This window comes from Paralichthys olivaceus, chromosome 7 (genome assembly GCF_024713975.1).
Source record: "Paralichthys olivaceus isolate ysfri-2021 chromosome 7, ASM2471397v2, whole genome shotgun sequence".
Classification (NCBI taxonomy): Eukaryota; Metazoa; Chordata; class Actinopteri; order Pleuronectiformes; family Paralichthyidae; genus Paralichthys; species Paralichthys olivaceus.
Genome location: NC_091099.1, coordinates 10,090,666 through 10,114,785, shown reverse-complemented (window position 1 = coordinate 10,114,785; position 24,120 = coordinate 10,090,666). Strand labels below are relative to the sequence as shown.

Here is a 24,120-nt window from a genome sequence, read left to right as displayed (position 1 = left end):
TGGATTTATGTCATCTGGGCAATTATGTAACGGTCACCAACTTCAAGAGGTGATACAGTTGGTATTTTTGGGCACTTTATGTTTGAAGGAGATGGTGAAGATGGACAGAAATGTGGTGGAAACACATGCAGTGAATTGTCAGGTCATTGAGGAGTTGAACCTGTGACGTGTACTCATGTTGTATGGATCCTAAACATTTGGAAATCTGGGCACCAAAGAGAACAGATGATAAATGTCGTTTCTTTCAACACGGTGAAAACATCTGTCTGAGCTGTCCATTTGTTTTTTGCCAAAATATTAAATTGAGATATTGAGATATTGGATTGAGAGCAACTCTCCCCAATCCAAGACTTAATAAACCATAGTTTATTTTACAAAACCAAGACATTTCTCAAACCTTAACTTTAACAAACAGATATTTATAAAGTTCTCCTTCGATGATATGGTATTTGTGCATATATATTGTGTCTAAATGTTTCTTATTGTTCTTTTTAAATGTGGAGTATGGCGTTTTGCTCTCATGTATGCTGTAAGTATATTATTAAAGTGACAAATTAAGCTGATTAGATATTTTAAAGCTCACATCTAGTGGAGTGCAGCTTGTAATCACAATAAAAACTGAAATAATAATGATAATTTTAGTTGGTTTTAAATCGGAGGCCCTTCTACAACACGTCTCCTGGACACTGGTGTTACCTTGAGGCCTTTATGTCATTGTAGTTCATGTGTTTAAGTGGTGCATGGAGTGTTCAACAAACTTCATTCTACATTTTACAGTAATAACCACAAACTAAGCCATGTGGTTAAGCTACTTCATTTCTCCAACATGTCTGCAGCTGTAGCTCATGCACAGATTTGGTTTATATCACAGTCTAACAGTGTAAACTGAGGTTCCTCCCAGCCTGGTCTACATGCCATTGCGCTTGTGTGTGTGTGTGTGATCACAGTCAGCCTGAGGAAGCGCCCCTGGCAGTGTAGTGGGAGTGAAGCGCCTCCTGTTATTTCCCCTCCTCTCCATCCTTTAACGCCGAACCAGAACCATTCATCTCTCCCCTCCTTCAGGCTTCACATCCGGGTCATCCGCCAGTATCAGTCTCCTCTGTCTGTGTGTCTGACAGAGTAAGAATCATTTCAGCAACCCGCCGCCGCGCCGTACCGCAGCCCTCCGTCCGACTGCGCGGCTCGCCGAGCGGACACTGCGCCTGGCGTGCGCCGCTGATGGTGATGGAGCCACGGGCGCCGTGAAGCTGCAGCCGGTCGGTCGCCAACAAAGGCTGGGATGAGATGAAATGGTAGGAGGCGTTTGTATGGGCTAGCCCGTGGAGATCAACTCGCCCTAACCATGTCTAAGAGCCTCAAGAAGAAGAACCACTGGACCAACAAAGTCCACGAAGCGGTGGTGACGCGGGGGAAGGACGGGGAGCTGGGGTTCGAGCTGAAGGGGGGCGCGGAAAACGGCCAGTTCCCCTACTTCGGCGAGGTGAAGCAGGGGAAGGGGCTGATCCAGAGCGGCAAGCTGGCCCAGGACGAGCTGCTGCTGGAGGTCAACGACATGCCAGTGGCCGGGCTCACCACCCGGGACGTGTTGGCGGTGATCAAGCACTGCAAAGACCCGGTCCGCTTCAAGTGTGTCAAACAAGGTGAGACCAGGAGAGGGACCGGGAGAGCACGAGGGAGGCGGGAGGAGTGAGAGTGACTGTGAGTGTGTGAGTGTTGGAGTGAGTGTGTGTGTAGCTGGTGTGATCAAGATGTCACCTGTGCACTCATCTGTCAGTGGAGACACGAGTCGTGTGTTTTCGTGGACAAAGCGCAGAGCTGTGTTTAGGCCCGGGTGCTGCTGGGATGTAATTACGAGCCGTAATGACGGGCTCAGTCCACCAGGCTCACTGACGATAATGATTAGACCGCCGCCGCCGCCGTTTGTTTACCACAGTGTCACTGGTTCGATGCCACTGCCTGGAGGGGGTGTGTCCGTTCAGGCGCGATGCCAAAGCCTGCGGTTCTCTCCTTGTTTTGGTTCGAGCTCCTCGTCTCACCAGAAACAGGCCTGCGCCGTGGATCAGATGTTTTTCTCTCCGCTGCTGTAGCGTAGAGTCTGAGCTGCACACACACACACACACACACACACACACACACACACACACACACACACACACACTGCTAGTGAGCCGGCTGACAGTCTAGACTGTGCTGTATACGTGTTATTACGGTATAATTACGCACGGATGGAAATAATGTGTCATGGAGCCTGATTTCATATCGATTAACTCTGTAGTCAACATGAGAACACAAAGAGGTTTGTGCACTTACTAAAACCTTATCCCATAACCTTAAAGGGATAGTTCACCAAAAAAAGAAAATCCACTTATTATCTACTCACCACTATGCAGATGGAGGGGTGGGTGAAGTGTTTGAGTCCACAAAACACTTTAGGAGCCTCTCAGGGGTAAACAGTGCTTCAGCCAAAGTGACCTCTTCTTCAGACATAATAAAACAACAGACAAAAAACACAGCTTGCCTCCATACTACTCATGTGGTGTCTTCCAAGTGTCCGCAAGCCCCGACATTCATATTCGACTCGATACAGCGTCATTTACATGTGTTTTAACCCTAATAGTCCACTACCAGAAGAAGTGATGCTAGCGGATGTAGCGATGCGAACGTGCACCACGCACGTGCCCTTGGGGACACTTGTAACATGAGCAGTATGGAGGCATTTTGTGTTTTTCTGTTTCACGTCTGAAGAAGGGCTCTTCAACTGGCTGCAACACTGTTTACCCCTGAGATGCCTCAAGTGTTTTGTGGACTCTTCACCCACCCCTCCATCTGCATAGTGGTGAGAATTTTCATTTTTCGGTGAACTATCCCGACAAGTTCATACCTAACCCTAACCTTAGTTACCCCTCACCTTAACCAGGAAAACTAAAGGCCTAACCTTAAACCTTACTCTGACCCTAACCTAAAGTTAACTATAACCTTAAAACCCTCAAATAGCCCATTGGAGTTGTGAGGACCGACCAAAAAGTCCTGTACAATGATGGTTTTGGACCAAAATTGGCTCTAAAAACTACACACAAGTACACACACACTCTCACACACACACAAAGCAAAGTTTTATTTAAATGGCACATTTCATTGTAGGTGGAAGCACAACATGCTGCACAAACATGATGGAAGTTGTAACCACAAAACCCTGTGTAAAGTGGAAGGATAAACATTAGATACAGATTAAAACAAACACACATATTAAAAATATAAATAAAATACATAAAGATTAAACTGATAAAATGGAGAAACATGATAATAAAATTAATCAAATTAACAATAAAAGGTATAAAAATCTAAAGTTTAAAATAAAATAAAATACTAAAGGACACCCACACACACACACACAGTCACGGTCACGGTTTGATAAGCCTCAGAGGGTTTTGTTATTGTCAGCCGATGCTCTGATGGTGTGTTGTATAATAGTTGTGGCCTCTGGAGCTGCGGGCTTGTTGTAATGTTTCTGAGCGTAGCAGTGGATTTATGGCAACACTGTTGACTGAGTGACCTGCTTCTGTCAGCAAGTGTAAAAGTGGACAGGCTCTATGACTAGAACATTGGATTGAAGGAGCAGTGGAGGAGATATTTATCACCCTCGCACCCTCCGTGCCTCAGTTTAAGTCCCAATAAGTGGCTGAAAAAAGGAGGGGGGCCTGCGTTCTGAGCCATGAAATGAACATTACAGTGGCTTGTTCCTGGGACATCAGTAAAGCAATAAAATCAAAGCAGTTTTTTATTTTCGGACATTGCCGAGTTTGCTTGCAGAGGATTTGACTTTGCACATCATGCTCGGTGTTTTCATGGGTTGTGTTAATGTGATTGATTATTGAGTTGGAGCCCACGACAGAGTACGAGTCTTGTGATGTGTGAGGGGTTAAATGCTAATGTGCATGTATCTCACAGTTCAATTCTCTCCCTCCCTCTCTTATCCATTTATACATGAGTCTGTTTATTGAACTACCCAGCTCAGCCTGTTCTCTACTCAAAATGTCCTTGACATGCTGCTGTTTGAGTCCATTCAGCTTGTTGTCCCCATCTGTATGTATATATTTTCTTCTCACCCCCAGTTTCTCTCTGCTGGCTGTCATATTACTATTTGAATACCATCCATTGGAGAGAGGAGTGTATTTATGGGATTGCGTTTCCAGACAGCGGCTGACACACTTGCGGCCCGCAGAGGAATCGTCTAGAAGCGGTCCAGTCGCTCGGCTCAGAGGCCACGCGCAGCCAAATCAGAGATGGATGTCCTGTCTGGGCGCACGACCATGTCTGACTGCCCATGCAAACATGCATAGACTTACTCATCTTAACAAGCTATTCTCAGTCAGATAGAATGTAGAAACCCCCTCATCCGCCTCAGAGGGACTAGGGCAGTGACAGAGAGGCCTGACGGGCCTCCAGAGCGAGGTCACAGCCCGACTCTGCCCCTGACCCTGACCCTTACTCTCACCACAGTTCTCAGTTCTGCATAGAGGCATTTGAATAGAGGCATTGCCTTTGAGGGACTCTGTACAAAGTAAAGCAAATGCATCCACAATGCGCAGTGATTATTTAATTTGCTAATGTCATACCTGGTGTTCTATTGGTTGGGGGCTTTTCACAGGGTTTTTTAACAAAAATCCAAATGTGAGAGCAGAAATCTGAGGCCAGAAGTATCGTGAGTGCACATGAGCAGCTTTAACACGACTAGAAGGACTCAAACTGAAGGACATTTGTGCAGCAACATTTGGTCATCTGAGTGCAGTTTTAATCAGGAGCGGAGCAAATGTGCATGGGTGCTGCAGCTATTTCAGAGAGTATGCAGGGGAATCATTACAAAATCTTGTTTGTCACATATTTATTTAAACCAAAAAAATATGTGAATGTGTATTGAAGTTCCCCATTGGACTAGAAATGTTTGTGTATGTAGAAAAAAGGTTCATGCACACAGATTTAATTTGCACATGTGTACACCTAGAAATTACAGTTAATTAGAAAAATGGAAAACTGTTACACACTGGTCTCGTCGCAGTGAGCCGTCTTTCTGTGCCAGCTAGCCTGAGGCTTGAGCACACGGCTAAAAGAAAAAAGAAACTTGCAGAGCAATCTCACCAAATATTTAATTATTATGCATCTTTTACTGTAACCTCCTTTATATGTGGCACTGCTGCTGCAGCCCAGTTCTGAGCCAGTTTAGAGACTGAACTGTGAACATGGACAGCATCGTGATCACAAGTCCTGTGTTGGCAACATTTCTGGACACGTCACACATGTGTGAGTTGTGCATCAAGTCACCTTCTAATAATCTCCATAAACATCACGTGTTCTATAAATATCTATATCATTTATTCAGTCAGTCATGGAACACTGATTCGCTTTGCCAGGAAAAAAACTAAACGTGATAGAATGTTAAAAACTGCCAGAAAGAGAAATATGGTTTGTGTGTGAATCTCAAGAGGGCTGTTATTCATACCCCTGCTGTGTGTGTGTGTGTGTGTGTGTGTGTGTGTGTGTGTGTGTGTGTGTGTGTGTGTGTGTGTGTGTGTGACTGTTTCAAGTGTCTCCCTTCTCAGTCATGTAAATGGATAAGCTGAAACCTTATCTGAACTAATGGCATGCTAACCATCTTCACCACAGAATCAAAACAAAACTGATTCCTACAGTTATTTAAGATAAGATGAACTTTACTAATGCCACTGGGGGGGAATTAGCATCGTAGCTGCAGCAGCAGGATATAGATGAGAGTAGGTAGTGTGGAGAGAAAAATTGGAGTATCTACACAATGTGCGATATCGCACATTGTTTACATGAATAATATTGCACACAGTCTCCGAGCAACGGGGTGAAAAAAGACTTGTTACAAAGAGATGTTGCACATATATATCCGTATATGCCTGGGTGAATGGTGGGGGAGCATTGCTGGTTGTACAGTTTGACAGCAGTAGAAAGGAAAGAGTAATATGTGAGTTAATACTCTGCAACCTCTACAGTCAGGCTTTCACATATTTTCTGTAGCTGTTGAATTATTTTTTTTCACTGAGGAAATTCTGAGACATCACAGTTGAAAGCACAGGTCTCACTCATAGAACAAGTGATGAATTCATTCCACTAACAGAACCCACTGTTACCACCAGGCCACAAACATCTTCATCGTACCCAGGTCACCATCTCATCACACTGCTGCCCTCTGGAAGCAGTACAGGTCCTTTCATCGTGTGCAGTGTTACTATGTGCAATGTGACCGAGCACATATACTCATCTGTTTTAATTCCCTATGTTTTATTTAGATCCATTTACAGATTTGTCTACACATACACAGATCTCATTACATTTTTTTTTACATGTTTACAAAACATTTGCATCTGCCTGTACTCATTTGTAAATCTCAGCACATTCTTTACACACTTAAAAATCTAGTTATGCACACACGGATTGATATACAGTTAGAAAACTATATAAATAGCCCTACAATACAGGACATGTTGTTAGTGCTTTTCAGTCATTTCATTGAAATAATTGTTTTTTAAACTTAAATGATAAGAATTCTTCCAAATGCATTTGTAATTTAAAAAAACATTTTGCTGTGGATTTTATTTTAAACGCTGGTATTGGCTCTGTACTTATATCATGTGATAAACATCTCTCATCTGTGTTCATCTCCTCAGCAGCATCACGCAGGAGCGAGGTGCAAACACAAACAGCTGCTCAAATCAGTGTGGCAGGTTTATAAAAGTGAACCAAGAGGTGTCAGCACAGTATGGAGAGGACAGAATGTGTGTGTGTGTGTGTGTGTGTGTGTGTGTGTGTGTGTGTGTGTGTGTGTGTGTGTGTGTGTGTGTGTGTGTGTGTGTGTGTGTGTGTGTGTGTGTGTGTGTGTGACGGGGTAAGAGATTTGAAAAGGGAGGGGTGGTTTTCATGGAAGAATATGTTGAAGGTGTAAGAATACATACTTGGAGAGACAAAGTCATCTGATTTTCTTTTTATATTGCCACTGACAGATTCTTCCTAAATCAGATGAACTAAAGTGCCTGTTTCTATAATTCGGACCTGTCTTTGTTTTATCAACTTCACATAATGACAATAGCACAATGGACTTATAATGATCTCCTTTTCTTTGTCTTTCTTTTCTCCCTAATTGAGCCAAATAGCCACAAATTTCATTTACAGAACATCATTTTCATTATGATATTTCATTTTGTTAATTCCATTTCAGTGCTGCTTATCAGTTAGGATGAGTATAATGTGTATCCACCTCTAAATAACGCAGTTCTCTTTTTAGTCGTCTTAATTAGCATGAATTTCTTTTGTCATAAATAGCTATGGAGCAAATGCAGTGATATAAATAATCTTAATGTCAGCTATTTTTAGAGTTTTATTTTTCCCGTCCGTTCAAATTAAGGTTCAATCCACTAACACTGCTCTGGTTCACAGAATAATAAACACAATAAATGCCATGTTCTCTACCTGGAAGTACTCTGCTCTGGATGAGAAATGCAGTACAGAGCCAAAAACATATCACTGTTTGCTGATATTGCCTTTTGTTAAATGTGATTTTCTTCTTCTTTCCAAATTGTGTTTTTTACCTCCCAGAAAGGATTGTGGGGGAGAAAGACCCCAGGACATGTCATCTAACCGGGTTTACGAGAACAATATGTGGTCCTTTCTGAGGAAAAGCAACATGAGTTTGAAAATGTTAACATGCCCTTTAACATCTAAGTGGAGCACAACCAGCCTCCGTCACACTGTGCAGCAGTTCAGAGCCACAGCTTACACAGGCCAGGTCAGGGGGGCCTCCATTACTGATGGAACTGTAAACAGGAATTCAGCAGTGGACTATTTTATCAGAAACAGACAGTCCATTTGATTAGGATCTGATTTATTACATGCACAGTTCTCTGAGTTTCCTAGTTTTCAATGACAATGGAGGCAGATTTATGACCCAGAAAATGTAAAAAATATATTTTTGGGGGGATTTCTCAACTATAACCACTTACAAAAATGGTTTAGGATCAAAATATGAATTCAAACACTCTTTTCAAAAAGAAGGCTATTGATGTCCCCTCTCCTTCTGGGTTTTTTACTTGTTTAATCCCTCCCCCAAAGATGTTATAATAATAACTTTATTTGTATAGCACTTATGTAACAAGGTTACAAAGTGCTTCACATAAAAACATCCATGGCAAAAGCAAGAATGAATTATTATAAAAGGTATTCAGTTCTGTTCAATTTTAAGGGCCAAATCACACATAATAAGGTTAGACCTTTAAATGTATAGAGAAACCCAACAGTTCCTACAATGAGCAGCACTTTGGCGACTGTGGAGAGAAAAAAACTCCCTCATTAACTGGAAGAAACCTCTAGAACCAGACTCAGGGTGTGCAGCCACCTGCCTTAACAAATTAAGGCAGGTCACAAAACGTAATGGAAGGATATGGTGTAGGCGAGGGAAGTGCCCGTTAAAGATCTGGCTGTGGACAGAGGGAGGATCCACTGGTCTTTTTCACTTTCTTCAACATTGTGAGCTAAGGTGTTTTCAACATTTTCCCAGGGAATAATTCATGGATCTTGATGAAAAGACTCAATCAGGCGTATTTAGGGTACTGATATGTGTGAGTGTATGAAAGTTGAATTTAATGGGACTGTTGTGCCTTGGCTGAGGAATGAGCTACTGAGGGTCGTTCTTGTTTAATTTGTGTGATGGCTGGCACAATGGTGTGAGATATGGCTTGGAGGGAGTTGGTGAGAGTGGTGTCCAGTGCACAAGTCAGGAGTACTGACGCATTATTTTCAGTGAGAGAGGTGAAAAAAGACTTGTCTGTATGATTCCTGCCAGTTCTCTTAATGTGAATACAGTACGGAGGGACAGATGGAGCGGAGGAGACCTTCTTCTGCCCCCTCGTCGCTTTGTTGATGACAAGCTTGAAGAATCAAGGGCTGACATGTTGCTCTGTTGGTATTAATAACTCACCAAGAGATGAGTTCTGTCAGAGGGTGATTTTATTGAGGCCAGAAGCTGCTGCAGCTCTGCTCAGAGGATCAAACTCAAGCTCAGCCATCCAATGACCAAATATCTAAACTGGTCCAGTTACGTGAATTAGGTCAATGTAATTCTCCTCAGCACGGACACACGGCGTGAGACAATCTGGGACAGTTTGGCTGCATGTGTTAGTGAAATGTGTTTAAAAGTGGTGTTTGTGTTTGTACAACACGATTGACTGAGGTTTTGTCAAAGCAGTTTTACTTAAAGCCTCCACTCTGTTTTTGATTGGACCAGTTCAGGACTAAATAAAGATGGAAGACGACAGCTCCTGAAAAGTGAAGCCAGATAATCGGATCACCCCCTGGTGGCTGGCTGCATAGTATATTTCATGAACTCTTCCTCCTTCATGGGACATGGACCAAACCAAAAATGTCTAATTAACCATCAAATATATTTTTCTGAAAGATGGTGTCTCTTATTTAAGGTAGTTGTTCAGCTGTTCGGTGACCTGTTCAGTATCAACAGGACCTCGATACCGCGGCTGTGCAGACTCTGGCTCCAAATTACTTCAAAAGAACAAGATGGCCTCCTGCAGGAGGAAGTGCAGACTTGTCATCCGTCTAATACTGATTGGGTATTTATTGGGTTTGACTGACGACTCCACTCACCTTTTCTTTCTGTAGTACTTGATTTGGTAGGATTGTTGACTTTTTTTTTTTGTAATTCTCTCCACATTTCCACTAATTTTCAATATGACCAGGTCCAGTCAGCCAGTATTTAAAAACACGTCATCATCCCTCAGCCATGATCACGTGAAATGTCAGACACAGTTGGCTATTCAGGCTGTGGTGGTGTGATTCGTCTCAATGCCCTTTTTATGATCAGGATGTGATTGAACTGGGCATTTTGGCCTTAAAGGAGTAGAAGTTCGGTTTTTTTCAACCTGGTCCTTATTTCCAGCATATGGTTAGTAGATCTACTCATCCATAAAGGTTTGGAGTAACTTGGAGTCCTTCGGACGCTTTTAGATCCACACGCGATCGACGTATATCCATACAACGCAAGGGTTCGGGGCATCCACAATACAGCCTCTAAATAACGCATTATCTCAAAACTCTTTATTTACTATGAATCGCCAGCACTAGTCCCCTGTGAGTCATATAATATTCATCAGTGTGTGTTTGAGAAATGAATAGAGAATGAATGAAACACAATTACTCTCTTGTTTTTCTTATTGTTATGAATAAGAAATTATTACATTTTTACTTTTACTTAATCTTGAACCTTCTATGTACAGTGCCTTTTTTTATTAATCAAATTCTCTTTAATTCGTTTGGCTAATTGTTTTGGAAACTACCTTTTGGCACTGCGCGACATATATCATATTTTTGACATTTCTATTTTTGTCAGTGGTGCTGGGCCAACCACCATTTTGTCAACAATGGAATTCAAAAATTTTTTGTGAGAAATATTTTTTCTCAGATTTTTTGGAAGGTTTATTTCTATTGACACCTCCACCCACTTGGTGGAGCACCCATATTTTACGGTATCCAACACAGACTCCTTTATTTTCCTTCTGCATGCAGTTTTTTTCCCTGTGTTCACGACCTGCTTGTAATTCTAAACGTTTCCGGATCCCTTTACCACTGCTACAGCTGTTGACACAGAATTGGCTCAGTCCTGTGACAAAGGCTCCAAAGTGTTTTCCAAATGAAATGTGCTACTGCAGAGTTTTTTTTTCAGTCTGATGGGGGTTCAGTGAGGACACTGTCCCTGAAGGATTCAACCATCTCTCACTTTCAGAGGTAGAGGCAGCCTGGACATCTGTCGCATCACGACAACCAGTGAAAGTCATTCAGTTCAGTGTGTGGCCTTGTATGTCTGTTCAGTCTGCTGGCACACACACACACACACACACACACACACACACACACACACACACACACACACACACACACACACACACACACACACACACACACACACACACACACACAGGCTCCATAATATTCTCTGTGTGTTGCCATCTCTCTGAATGTGATACGGAGGTCTGTGCTGAAACAACAACCCCACTCCCCACTTTTACAGAATCATATCTTATTCAGTCAGGCGCAGCAGCACAGAAGGAGGCGGATGGTTTTCACTCATTGACACAGCGTAGATTAGCCAGCAGCGCTAATCTGATGGCTTCACTGTGGGATTCAGATCTGACTGATGAGGATTATAAAAAGATGGCTTCAGGAGCAGTGGCTGCTAGTGACTCAAAAAATTTAAAAAATAGCTTCTATGATTTCTTAAAAACCATCATTGAGGGCTCTATATATGAATAAAACACGTGTGTATAATGTGTCACTAGAAACCTGGCAGTCCAGCATGGGGAGACACAGCAGCCAATATGTTGCAGTAGAATTTTAACCATCACCCTTTGTAAAATGGTGAACAGAGTTTATGTAAAAGGTAAAGGTGGTTTGATGGGACCAGATGCTGATGCTGTTATGCCATATAACAGGATCTCTGTTTAAAAGGGGCTTGTGAACCAGTCTTCTCTGGACAGGAGCTGCTGGTCGATGGCTACCAAACATGTTCTGACTTTCTAAACAGGCTTAAAATCAATTATTTGCTAAATATCCTGGATTAGAGGGAATTGTTAAGAAATTGAATTAAACATGTCAACTGATGCAGTCTTATATCAACCTTTGTTTTCAAAATTAAGAGATAATGATTCCACCCATGAATCTGAACTACCCTCAGCGAGTAATCATACTGCAGCAGCAAGCAGCGTCCTCCTCAGATGTTAGGTTTGCTTTAAGCGTCATACATCACTGTAGTGATTCTTCCTACCAGTAGAGGACAGTAGCTGTCTAATCAGTCAGTGTCTGCAAGAGCAACTTAAGTTTGAACTCCAGCTGTGATGCTGTTTACTTTACTGTCCACTTTATTTTATCAGGGTTTAGATTCAAACCTTTTTGTCATTAACAGTTGTTGCTGTCTAGAAATCTGAACTGGTCCATGACTATTAAAACTGTTATTGATGTAACAAAGAGACTTGTTGACTATTATTATTATTATAAGATAATGTCTGAAATGACAAACCAATGAGTGTCCTCTTCTCCTTCTTGCTGTAGGATTTAGATGCATAGTTTATTTATTTGTATATAATTGTGTTTATAGGGGTTGTTTTTGTACACAATACACAAACTATGCACATTGGTCTTAAGTCATGGGTGTGGTAAAATGACTAGATTTTGTAATATTAAAAAAAATTAAAGTCCCCTATAACTTAGCTTTAGATGTAAAATATTCAGGAGGAGCATCTATCAGGCCACAACTTATTAAAACATGGTGAAAACTGTTCCAGACTTCACATTTCTGATAGGAGTCACAGCCTGAACACATCTACATGACACAATGGCATCGCCACTGCACCGCGACAAAATTTGTGATGAAATTTGAAGTATCCTAACTACTGTGTATTTTCTTTCTATGGCTGACTCACTGTATTAGCAGCAACAGAGTAATTGTGTAACACACTATAATAATAATAATAATAATAATAATAATAATAATAATAATACCTGGAGCAATGTAACAGATGACAGTCCTAATGAAACAACCACTGTGTTAGAGAGTCAGAGGAAAACGTCCTCTTCATGGAGCACAAAGTAGTTTTCCAGCTGACTTGATGTGAGCTACGGGCACTTTTCCCGACATTATATGCTGGGTGTACATAATATCCCTCCTCATATATAGTTCATCCTAACATTTTTAATAGAGAAAAGAAAGGGGCAGTCAGGTCAGTACAGTCAGGCTGAATTCAATTCATTTTGCTTTGGATTTAGCACCATGAAGGTCCCATAATCACTACAGACAGAGTTTATTAGACTATCGGACCATAACAGCTAAATGAAGCATTGGAGAGGAGAATCATTATGATGCTCAGAGGGCGGTCCTCTCTCAGCCACAGTCATAGTTATTAATTTTTTTGTATTGACTGGGAACGAACCCCTGCTGGTTTGAACCCCTCTGGTTATCGACCGCTGCACCCCCAGAACCAATGAGTTTCTTATTACTCTCTTATCCCCCCAAGGCTCCATAGTATATATATATATATATATATATATATATATATATATATATGGTCTTCTCATATATATATATATATATATATATATATATATATATATATATATATATATATATATATATATGTATATGTATATATGTTAGATTCTCCCCAACCATTGGGTTAGGGTTAAATCATAGCTCAAATTCCTTCTGCTATAGCAAAGAGGACAAAGTCTTTCAACTTACAAACACCATCCTCTCCCCCTCTTTAAGTCTCTCATAGTCTGTTGCTTCTCATTAAGAGACATCCTGCTTGTTGTTCCTGAAAGAGTGTGAGGAGTGTGGCTTGAGCTGGAGAGTGCAATCAAAAGTGACAAACATCTCCAGAAAGCCACGTTTAAAGCAGGAGCTGCTGCATGCATGCAAACACACCTCGTGTACAATAGTATTTATCTCATCAGCACTGACTTGAGGTGAGGGGAGATGAGGGATTCATTTACCCGCTGTGGGAGGAGGACAGTATGAGGAATATTAGGACTGGCAATTCCTATAACCTCCCTCCTTTAATCCTGATGTCTCATTTGTAGTGTGGGCTTGTTTCTCTTTATAGTGACTCAGAGCTTGTAAATGTGTGTCTGGCCTTGATCACCGGGCTGCAGAGGAAGACATGGAGGAACATCATCATTAAGACAAGTCTGAGGATAGAGGGGAATCAATATTAAGACCTTTAGGAGAGAGTGTCTGTCATTTACTATTAATAATGGGCCCTGCTGCCTGTTGTAATAATGCAATTAGGAGTACTGGAAACAGATACTTTATCCCCATCTAAATGGTCTTCTCATGTAGAAACTATCTGTACCTTTGCAGTTTAATACACACACTCCTGCTCTCTCTCTCTTTCTCTCTCTCTCTCTCTCTCTCTCTCACACACACACACACACACACACACACACACACACACACACACACACACACACACACACACACACACACACACACACACACACAGGCCTTCTCTATCTAATTGGGACTGTAGACAAAGAACAAAGAGACCAGGTCAGACAAGGGTGGTCTTACCTGGACGACCTGAGAGGTGGATGAAGATGCTGAGAGAGAAAAATTGGGAAACTAAAATGTCAGCCGGGTCAAAGGAGAAACAGAAAGGAAATGGAGTAAAAAGAAAAAAAGAGTTATAGAAATGGAGTGAAGTCCAAAAAGGATTGTAGGAAATGCAGAATAGTAACTTGAATTTCCCCTCATATGTAAAGTCCTCATTGTTTCCTCCTCTGAGCGCTCAGTATTGAAAACACATACTAATAGCAAAAAACACAAGCAACTTCAGAAATCATCCTCATCACTTTGAACACACGTGCGCTTCAAATACATGCAGCAATACCAAAATACACAACATTGCGAATACACGTGATAACCTAAAATACAGACAAATGGTGCAAGTTGCAGTTGTTAACTTTCTTTTTGTCCATACTTGTGGTTTTTCCTTTGCAAATGGATCAATTTCTATTGTTTTTATGGTGCAGTGATTAGTGCTGTTATTATTTACACATCTATTTGATAGGAACAGGGTTCTGCTGTGAAAATGTTTCATTCAAATTTAGATTTAATCTATATCCTCCCTCAGGTCATACTGTATATGTATACACTATGAGAGTAGTCGTAATGGAAAACATGGACTGAGTTTGGACTTTTATAAAATGGATAATGGGGGATAATGGTGTTTGTTCAGTGGATGACTCTGGTGGTATTTGCTGGAGCTGATGCACAGTTGAGCAGAATTTGAATGAGAGACAAAGATATCTTCCTCTATTTACTGTTAGTTTGTGAGTGAGACTCTTGCCATGGAGTTTGGTACTTCTCTGCGTCCTATATGACCTCTTGTGGGCGTGTGGGAAAGCTATCGATCAGCAAGTCTCCCTGCAAGTTTTGTTCTCCATGACAACCACTTGGGTACAGCAGCACTTCACCTCAGCTCTCCCCAGACACCCCCAACCTTCAGCTCAGATCTTAGCCTTTAACTGGCCAGACAGCCCCTCGGTTTGCTGAGCATGGTGATGTGTTTGTGTTGCTGAGATTCGATCCGTTGTGTTTTTTTGTGGTGCATGTCTAGCGTATCTGTGCTTTAGTAACAGGAAAGGAGGGAGTGTTTATGTGAAGACAAAGAATTGTGTGCAGAAAAGTTATATGTGAAGTATTTTTGGAGTTAAAAGTATTGAGTGCAGTGGTGTAATGATTCTGAAACTGTCCAAGACCAAGACTAGTTTGTGATGCAAATGTCCACCATCTTGTATCATGATGGAGTGATCACACCACTGTGGGAACGTTTGTGCGACCTTTCAAAAAGAAAATCTTGAAACTAAATCAAGATCTGATTAGAACAGTGGATTTGGAGAATTGTTAAATGCTCCTCCACTTTGACTTGATTTTGCACCATGTTTTTGTCTCATTGTGTAATTATGAGGTTTTGTTTTAAATGGATCACTTGGCCTTGTGTTTGTTCATGTGCAGCATGAGTCAGAGTGTGCAGGTGGGCATCTGTCCCTAAAGCATGACTACAAGGTTGTTTGCACTTAAGAGTAGAACGGTTAAACTTTGTGAGCAGAGAGATTTAAAAAAATCAATTTGCCTCCCTTCACTCCCGGCCTCCTGGACGAGAGGGCATGTCAGACCTAATTATGACTCCCCAAAACAAACAGAATGGCTCCTGGTGGTTTCTACATCCATCTGCTCCTCCCTCAAGCAAGCGCCAGTTTACATTATGGACAAGTTATTAGCAAGTTAAACAGATAAACCATTTTACCCCATTTGTGGAGACCATATTGTTTCCTATGGTGGCCCTGAGAGCTCAACGTTGAAACTCAAGAAAAAAAAAATGCCAATATAAAAACACAAGCAACATTGCAAATACACATGATAACCTAAAACAGAGAAATGGTGCAAGTGTTTAAAGGGCACACAAAAAGTGATGAAGCTAACTTGTTGCTTAATTTGTGACTTTATTAAAGTTATTGAAGCCAGATGTTAGAAAATGAGCTAAAATATATTCCTGAGCTAAATACATTCCTTTGGATGATGCTGGACAGTTTTCATTGAGTTTTTCATCTTAATAACATTTCAAACAATAACACTTTAAAAATGTAAACAAGCAATAATAAGAATATCTGAAACAATAGCAGGACAAATCATCCGATACAGGCCAAATATCAACACAAATACAGCGTAGTACAAGTTAATAGGTAAAATATAGATGTGTGTGAGTGTTACAATTCACCATCATGTCTACCAGTGGAATTCAAAAAGTAACAGTAACAGTAGGAAAGAGAAACTAGTCATGGAAATAGCTGGAGAAGCAGAGATGGATATTCAGCAGCTGAGGCTGTGGTGAGCTCTGTTGCTGCTGAATATCTGACGTCCCGTTCTTTCTCTGAGCTGATAGTTTGCGTGCTGGTTAGCTCAGCCTCAGGTTAGATGTGGAGTGTGATCTTGACCTGCTGAGGGTGTTGAGCGCAGGATTAACCTCCTGGAGTAAAGTTGTATCATTATCAGGCCTGCTGTCTCACAGCTTTAATCCTCCTGTGCCGTAATGTTCCTGCATGATAAATGTGTTACAAAGATGGAAAGTTCAACAACACCATGCTAAGGTTTTTATTGTTTAAACAAGGAAAGAAAAATGAGGAAGATCTTTGGTCCTCATCTTGTAAAAGGCATTTGGCAAATGGAGTTTGGATTCAAACATAAAAATCAAGCAGATCATTTTGTTGAAGTCTCTAAAATTCAAAATAAGGTACGAACTGAAGGGATTTATTATGTGGTCAGTGTGTCACAGAAAACGTTTGTATGGTGTAAAACACATTTGAAAGAGACGTCAATCCCAAATTCCTCCTTGTTTAATGAGAAAATCAAAGTCCTCTGTGGGTGTGGGAGCTCTGTTGGTCTAGCTGCTCAGAGAGAGCCAGTAAACCACATAGCAGTAACAGTGATTGAGGTCATGTCAAATCTGCTTCTTCTTGTTTACAGTCATAATTGAAATCAACCGCAGGCTCTTTACTGAAGTGTTCTAAATACCAGAACAAGCCTGTGGGCTCTAGGTTTGGTTTTTGTGATATTTAGACCATTAAGTAGAAGAAATGGCAGCTTGTTTACACAGAGGTCTGCTGCTGAACCCGCAGATGAAATAAAATGTCAATCAATTATCAATTCTATTCAAGGAGGAGTGTAACTTGTCAAACTATGCCTTAGATTTACTCACTAGGGTGTCTCAGATTGTACCTTCATAGTGTTTGTCAGTTGACAAAGTTACTAGCTGACCATTCAGGTCTGCTCACAGATTTTAAATTGTAAAACTGTTGTTCAGGATGGAGAGGTTTATATTTTTGCTGTGCTCTCATTCGAAATGGCTTTTGTTTATAAGGCTTGTATGTAAATCTCTTGCCTTTCTGTTCCACATTTACATTTACATTAAGACTCAAAAATCATAGGGGCTATGATGCATGTCACATAAACAGCAATTTCTCTTATTCCAATAGTTAAATGATTATAGTTTGACATTTGAAAAGCACTTTATTGCAGAATATCTCCCATGTCATGACAATAAAAATTGAAATTCGATATTTAGGATTAAATTATATTCTGAGAAACAAATAACGGATGTGGCTCCCAGTATGTTGCTGGTGTGTTTGGTCAATCAGCAGCTGTGTAAACATATCTGCTTCTTTTTTGTTGCTAAGCAACAAAGGCATAAGATTTTGTAGTGTTTGCCTTTATCCACCCATCTCTGGAAACGAAAAGCTATACAAGGTTTAACATACTAACCAGATGTGTCTTAATGTTCACTCTCATCATGCAGCACCTTTTACTGCCTACAGATGTTTTTATTGTGAATACTTAAGTTCTCCATATTTGGATGCAAGCAAGATGCTCAACACTCAGTGGGTGTTAACTCACCCAGCAGTAACAGGGAAGACACATACTGCGAGATATTGAACATATAAATTTAACACATCCACAGAGAGCCCCTGTGCTTTCGTGGTGTGTTGATTAATAAGGTGGAGGCTGCTGGAGGAGGCAGCAGCCTCCACCAGTAACTGCAGTTAGTGAGCTGCAGGAGGAATGTGGTGCTGACAGCTTCAATGGGCCACCTTGTTGAAATGTCACTACACAATTGGTGTTTCTTTATTTTTTTGGAACGGTTGATGGGCAGGAGACCATGTGACCCGCGTGGGGCCATGTTCTTATGCAATGCTCGGCTGAGCAGAAGCAGCAATGATTGCTGTTTGCCTTGATGAGTTTGTGACGGATCGCGGCTGTCATCGTTTTCCCCTTGGTATGCCACAATTTTTGAAATTCTATAAAAACTGTCTTCCCGAGAATTTTTTGCTGCTTTGCTGGAGCAGCCAGTCACAAAATAAGCTGACTGTGATGTTTATAGAATCAGGTTAAACTCTGGGCATGCTACATCTGCTCAATTTGAACATGACCCCAATAAAACGCCTTTAAATATATTTAGATATAGCCCTCCTTCACACTCAATTGAGCCCTGAGCTAAGTGTTCATATCATGTATTGGTGTTTGTTTATGTTCTTTGTATTTACACCAAAACTTGCCCAAGACGCCGCTCAAGGCATCGTCACTAGCATCTGCAGCTGTGAGCTCATCAGCCCCACGTGTGCGTATGAGTGTGTAACCTCAGTGTGACATCTGCTGCTTCTGCGTTTCTCAGTATTTCTCTCTAGTTGGTGACGTTAACACAAGGTCAAACAGGGGGAGCATCTGGTGGGTGAGACAGAGTATTTGAAGAATGTCAAGGAGCATCTGGGTGAACTCACACATACACACACTCAGAAAGACAGCTACACATCTACAAATGCTTTCACACACATAAACATGTATTTCCTGTGCTCTCTCCATGTTTCTCTCTCTCAATCTCATTCAAACACACGTACAAATTACACACACACACACACACAAACACACATTCACACACTCCAGTGCAATAACTGCAGCAGCAGATAGGGGCTGCTGCAGGACTGTGGAAGCTGCATATCCGATCCACAGGCAGGTTGTTTGTAGCCCGGCATCCCACTGGCACATCTCCTCCTCCTCTCTTTTCTCCCGACGGTCGTCGTCTCTCTCCATCTCTCCACGTCTCTCACCATCTCCCTTCCCCCTCATCCGCGTCCTCCTCCCTGGGATTAAAATTGGCTGTGTCGGTGTGTTGGAGCAGCGGTTGAGCAGCGGTTGAGCAGGAGGGACGACAGTGAGGTTTCACCAAGGCGGCAGAAGATGTGCAGCGGTTGGTTGCAAGGCTAGAGGACGCCTGAGAGGACAGGCTGTCTGTGGATGTATACCTGTGGAGAAAGGACTGCTTTTATCATCATCTGTGGCAGCTGCTAATGAGGTGCACTGCCTTTCTCTAGACTGTGTCTGTCTCTCCATCGCTCCTTCTGAACATGTCTTTGTGTGTGTGTTGGTGTCTGTGCATGTCAAATGTGTGATGCAAACTGCGGCAGTCCTAATGTTCTTAATCAAGATTTCCCCCTATCTTCCTTTGTTTTCTGTCCCCCACATCCTCTCCTCTCCTCTTTTCTCCTCTCCTCTCTTCTCCTCTCCTTTCCTCTCCCTCCTCTCCTCTCCTTTCCTCTCCCTCCTCTCCTCTCCTTTCCTCTCCTCTCCTCTCCTTTCCTCTCCTCTCCTCTCCTCTGTGAAGCAATTCACAGCCTCGCTAAAATGGTGTCAGTTTACATAAGATATTATTCCAAAAGGATTCATTATTACAGAACAGTCAGCAGTGTCAGCAACATAAATGCATGTATTCACACAGCCGGTGCAGTGAGAATCTTCTCTCTGACTGTATATGCTCTATGTTCCCTTTGACAAGTCACCGCTGCATTAATCTTTATCAGTAGGCCCAACGCTGTCAAATTAGTTTGGCAGGAGGTCACATAGAGTATGCATGAGTTAGAAGACACGTTTATCATTTGTAAATGCATGGCTTCTAACCTCCTCCCCCCTGCTGTCTGATGTGATAGTCTTGCATACTGAACGTTGTGTGGAGAACAACTTCTCCTCCTCTCATCCTCCTTCGCTTCTTTGATTTGGAATGAAGGGAGGAGAAACTATTCATGGACATTTTCATACAGTGTGTGTGCAGCACAGATATGTTGGCCCGCTGTTTGTCTGCCTGCACTTACGTTTCTCACACTTATTTGACTGTTTCAGGTTAATAACTCAAACGAGAAGGTAGACAGCTTTTACAGCAACACAGAGAGAGCGGCAGAGACAAAGTGGTGTGAGCTTCTGTCCTCTGTAGCACCTTTGTCACCCAACCTGCTGACACCGCACATTTAGCCCCAAGGGGATCACTGGTTAACACAATTAACATGATATGTGTGTGTGTGTGTGTGTGTGTGTGTGTGTGTGTGTGTGTGTGTGTGTGTGTGTGTATTAATGTCAGGTTGTATAGTCACTGTTGCTGTTTGACTTTGGTGTGAAAATCAGTGAGAGCTTTTAACATGTTTAAACCATTTTCATATCATATTAAAACACACAATAAATGTTTTTCTTCAATGCCCCCAACATTGATTTCCCCCTTTTTATTCCTTAGGGTTGTTAGAAATCAGCTTCAATTTCAGCCTTCACCATCTGCTACTTCTAATATAATTCATTCTGTATCAGCTTTGTTGAAGAAAAATATTCAGATTTAGGATGAAGGAAATCATTTGAAGCTGCACCATTCCATCCAAAATAAACTATTCTTTATTCCTCCCGTATGATTATGCCCAGATTTCTATGTGAGACAGTTGGTATCTTTGGAACCTTTTTTGGGATGTTCCCTAGAATTATACGTTTTGTGGGTTTGAGCAGCGTTTGATTGCACCTTCTGGTTGTTTTGATCTGTAACATCTCTCTTCCTGTTATTGTGTCCAGGGGGAGTGGTTGACAAGGATTTGCGGCACTACCTCAACCTGCGTTTCTCCAAGGGCTCAGTGGACCACGACCACCAGCAGATCATCAGAGACAACCTATACCTCCGCACTGTTCCCTGTGAGTCCACGTCACAATGGCTCTATTTCTCCTCTCCCCTTCCTTCTGGCCTCCATCACTCCTTCATGCCTCTCCTCTGCCTCACTGTGTATGTGTAGTTTTTCATTGTCTTTATCTCTTTTCCCCTCCCTCCTCGTCCGGCTCTATTTCCTTCTCTTTTTCTGTATTAGTTTTTCCTCCTTGACCCTCAGGACATTGCTCTCTGATTTTTTCATCACACATGCTCTTTCCCCTTCTATCGCACCTTCTTCTCCCTCAATCGTCCGCCTGCCAAGCTCTCAGCCTGAGGTTTCCACGGCAACCACCCTCTTGTCTCGAGGCTTGCGTTGCTGTGACGCCCTACCCCCTTCAGCACACGCTCGACATGCACAACACACACGCAGATATACACCGATCAGCATTATTATCATTAAAACAGATAACAGGTTTTTGAATGGTGCACAATAATAATAGCAGCATGTCAATCGACTGGACATTAGGAGGAAGGTTGTTTTGTCTGTATGTGAGAAACTGTACAAGCTGGACACACAAATCCCCCAACAGACACATCATTCAAGTCGGTTGCATGTGGATGTGGATTGTATATTGTGCTATCAATGTACCTGTTGCAGGGACGATGTCATTGCCGTGATTAACATGGAGGGGATGTCGTCCCCAGCAGCTCCGCCTGCTGTCAATACACGGAGCAGCTCGTGAATCAGCTTCTCTGGAGACTGAAGCTACTGTGATGCTTGACTCTGCAGACTACAGATGCTTTCATGCAGCACGTGGATCAGTGCACTCTGATTTCATGTTTCAGGATCTTGTCTAATAACCTCAGTTATGTTGTCTGGGTGTTTAGATGAATCAACCAGCCTTTTGTTTTATTTGTCAACAGACAGATTCTGATACAGAATCATTAGAAAACCGAGCTACCTCTTGACGTCATTGATAGTTTTTGCGTCGGCTGAACACTTCTACTATACTGGATGTCCTCTGCCGGTGTGTTGAGCTGCTGACACAGAAGTGATTGTTTAATTCACTTCCACAGCTGCACAGTCCCTGAGCCTCTCGCTCCCTCTTTTTCCTCTCCTCCCTCCCTCCCTCCACTTTATCTCTTTGCTTTCATGCTTTGCTCTCCCTCATGTTCCCCCTGCATCTCCCTCCTTCTTTCCCTTTCTGATTGCTTTTGGTCACCACCTCACTCTATCACATTTTCTCTGCCATTCAGTTTTACCTCCAGATAGCCCACCCTTGTTTCCTCTCTTTTTCTACCTCTCTCAGCCTGTTGGCTGGTAATAGTGCAGCGAAAGTGGACTGACAGGGTGACAGCTGAGGTGATGGGGACTGGCTGAGGTTCAACACTGCAGGTCCTCGCACACTTCAGCCCTGTCCAGGCCGAAGGAAGGCACAGGCCCCTTTTGGTCGCGTGAACCATAGTTTTTTCACTGTCTTTTAAATCGCTTCCAGCCCTTTTGTGAGAATAGAAAGACAGTTATTCTGTGTGATGTGTGAGTGGTAATGACATCCCCATAATTAACTGAATATCACTTAACAAAGCTGATGCAGTGTAATGAATTCCAACTCACAGACCCCCTGCATTGCAGCTTTGAATCATAGGCTGAATATTTAAATTTATTGAAATACATTTGTGATATTACAGAATTTCCCCGACCTGATTTAATTTGTCTTTGGTCAGCAGGTCATCTGCACATGTTTTATATACATTTGCAAATGCACAGGAGCAGGTGTTGCCTAACCATAAGAGTGACACAGCACCAGACAGCTAAAAATCATGCATGATGGTCCTGAGCGCTGCTCGTGCCTGGCAGGCAGTTTGTTGTTGTGGTTTGGAGCGGTATAGAATTAGTGTTTTTCACCCGTGTCTGCAGTGGTCTGACCATGCTGTCAGTGCGAGTCTGTCAGCTTGACAAGCAGACGCCACTCTGCATCACAACATGCTGTCACACTGAAGGATGTGGGAGGAGGTGTGTGAGAGTGTGTGTTCATACAGCTAGAAGGCTTACATGCTGACATCAACTCCTGCATCCTGTTACATCATTCAGCTCAAGGTCTTGCTGTTCTCCCCCAAAAATGTAGTGAATTCAATGTGATAATTTTCTGTCGTATATTAATAACTTTTTCACATCGTTGCCTGCAGGCTCTCTGCTGTGTTTAATCTGTATGTTTACTTGTTTGCAGGTTTGTTTTCCTCATGCGTTCACGCGTAGTCATGCACACATACCAAATGCTAACATGACTTCCACTTAAAGAACATTTATGTATACACATATTTTCACTATATTAGAGAGCAACAGTCACTCACGGATTGATAAAAATAAGAGGTTGTGCAAGAGTTGATCAGTCGTTTAAAAATATGTCAAGCAGATGAAAACTAAAAGGCAGAGGGAGTGAATGAAAATTTCCGATGGTTCAGTTTACAGGTTGAAGCATTGGATGCAGTTGTTACTGATAGTTCAATATACTATATCAAGCCTTTGAGAGTAGAAATGTGTAGCACTGTTTCAATTTATTCACACGGATCACTTGACTACTTCACAAAATGAGTCTCAGCCTGTGCAGGAGTACTTGCTCTTGAGGAGCCTGGAGAAGAGTTGCAGATGGTTTAATGTCTGCATAGTGTGAGTGGCTGTTTGATATGAGTGTAAGGCAGTAAAACGAGGCAGAAGAAGTGAGAACATCAGGAAAATATATGGGAGAAACAGACAGGAGGAGGTCTAGTAGACAGAGAGGGGAGATGATGGATGCAGACATGAGCTAAGATCCTTTGCAAGGAGATGGGAAAAAAATGGAGGAGGACAGGAAGAGAGGTGGTAAAGAGGAGGAGATCAGCAGGGGAGAGGTGCAGAGGGAAGAAGAGAGCGGACAGAGGAGCAAAATTGAGAAGACGAAAGTCAATGTGAGAGGATGGGAAGAGGATGGAGGGACGAGCTGAGCAGAGACGCGTGAGTAGAAGGGGCGGACGTGCACTGAATGGGGGTAGAAGAAGATAT

The 24,120-nt window shown here is 42.2% G+C and overlaps 1 protein-coding gene across 9 annotated transcripts in view; it reads left to right on the top strand.

Annotated features, from left to right (window-relative positions):
• Positions 1-962: 962 nt before the first annotated feature.
• magi2b (membrane associated guanylate kinase, WW and PDZ domain containing 2b) overlaps positions 963-24,120 on the top strand; it is a 71,624-nt gene continuing 48,466 nt past the window's right edge. For 6 of the 9 annotated variants that reach the window (XM_020079544.2, XM_069529248.1, XM_069529246.1 and 3 more), the window contains exons 1-2: positions 964-1,640; positions 21,011-21,127. In XM_020079544.2, coding sequence (XP_019935103.2) covers positions 1,343-1,640; positions 21,011-21,127 — 415 coding nt within the window. In that variant the 5' untranslated portion in view covers positions 964-1,342. Of the gene's footprint in view, positions 1,641-19,134; positions 19,482-21,010; positions 21,128-24,120 lie in introns of those variants that run through there. The other 3 variants (XM_069529247.1, XM_069529251.1, XM_069529249.1) reach the window with 2 other exon arrangements.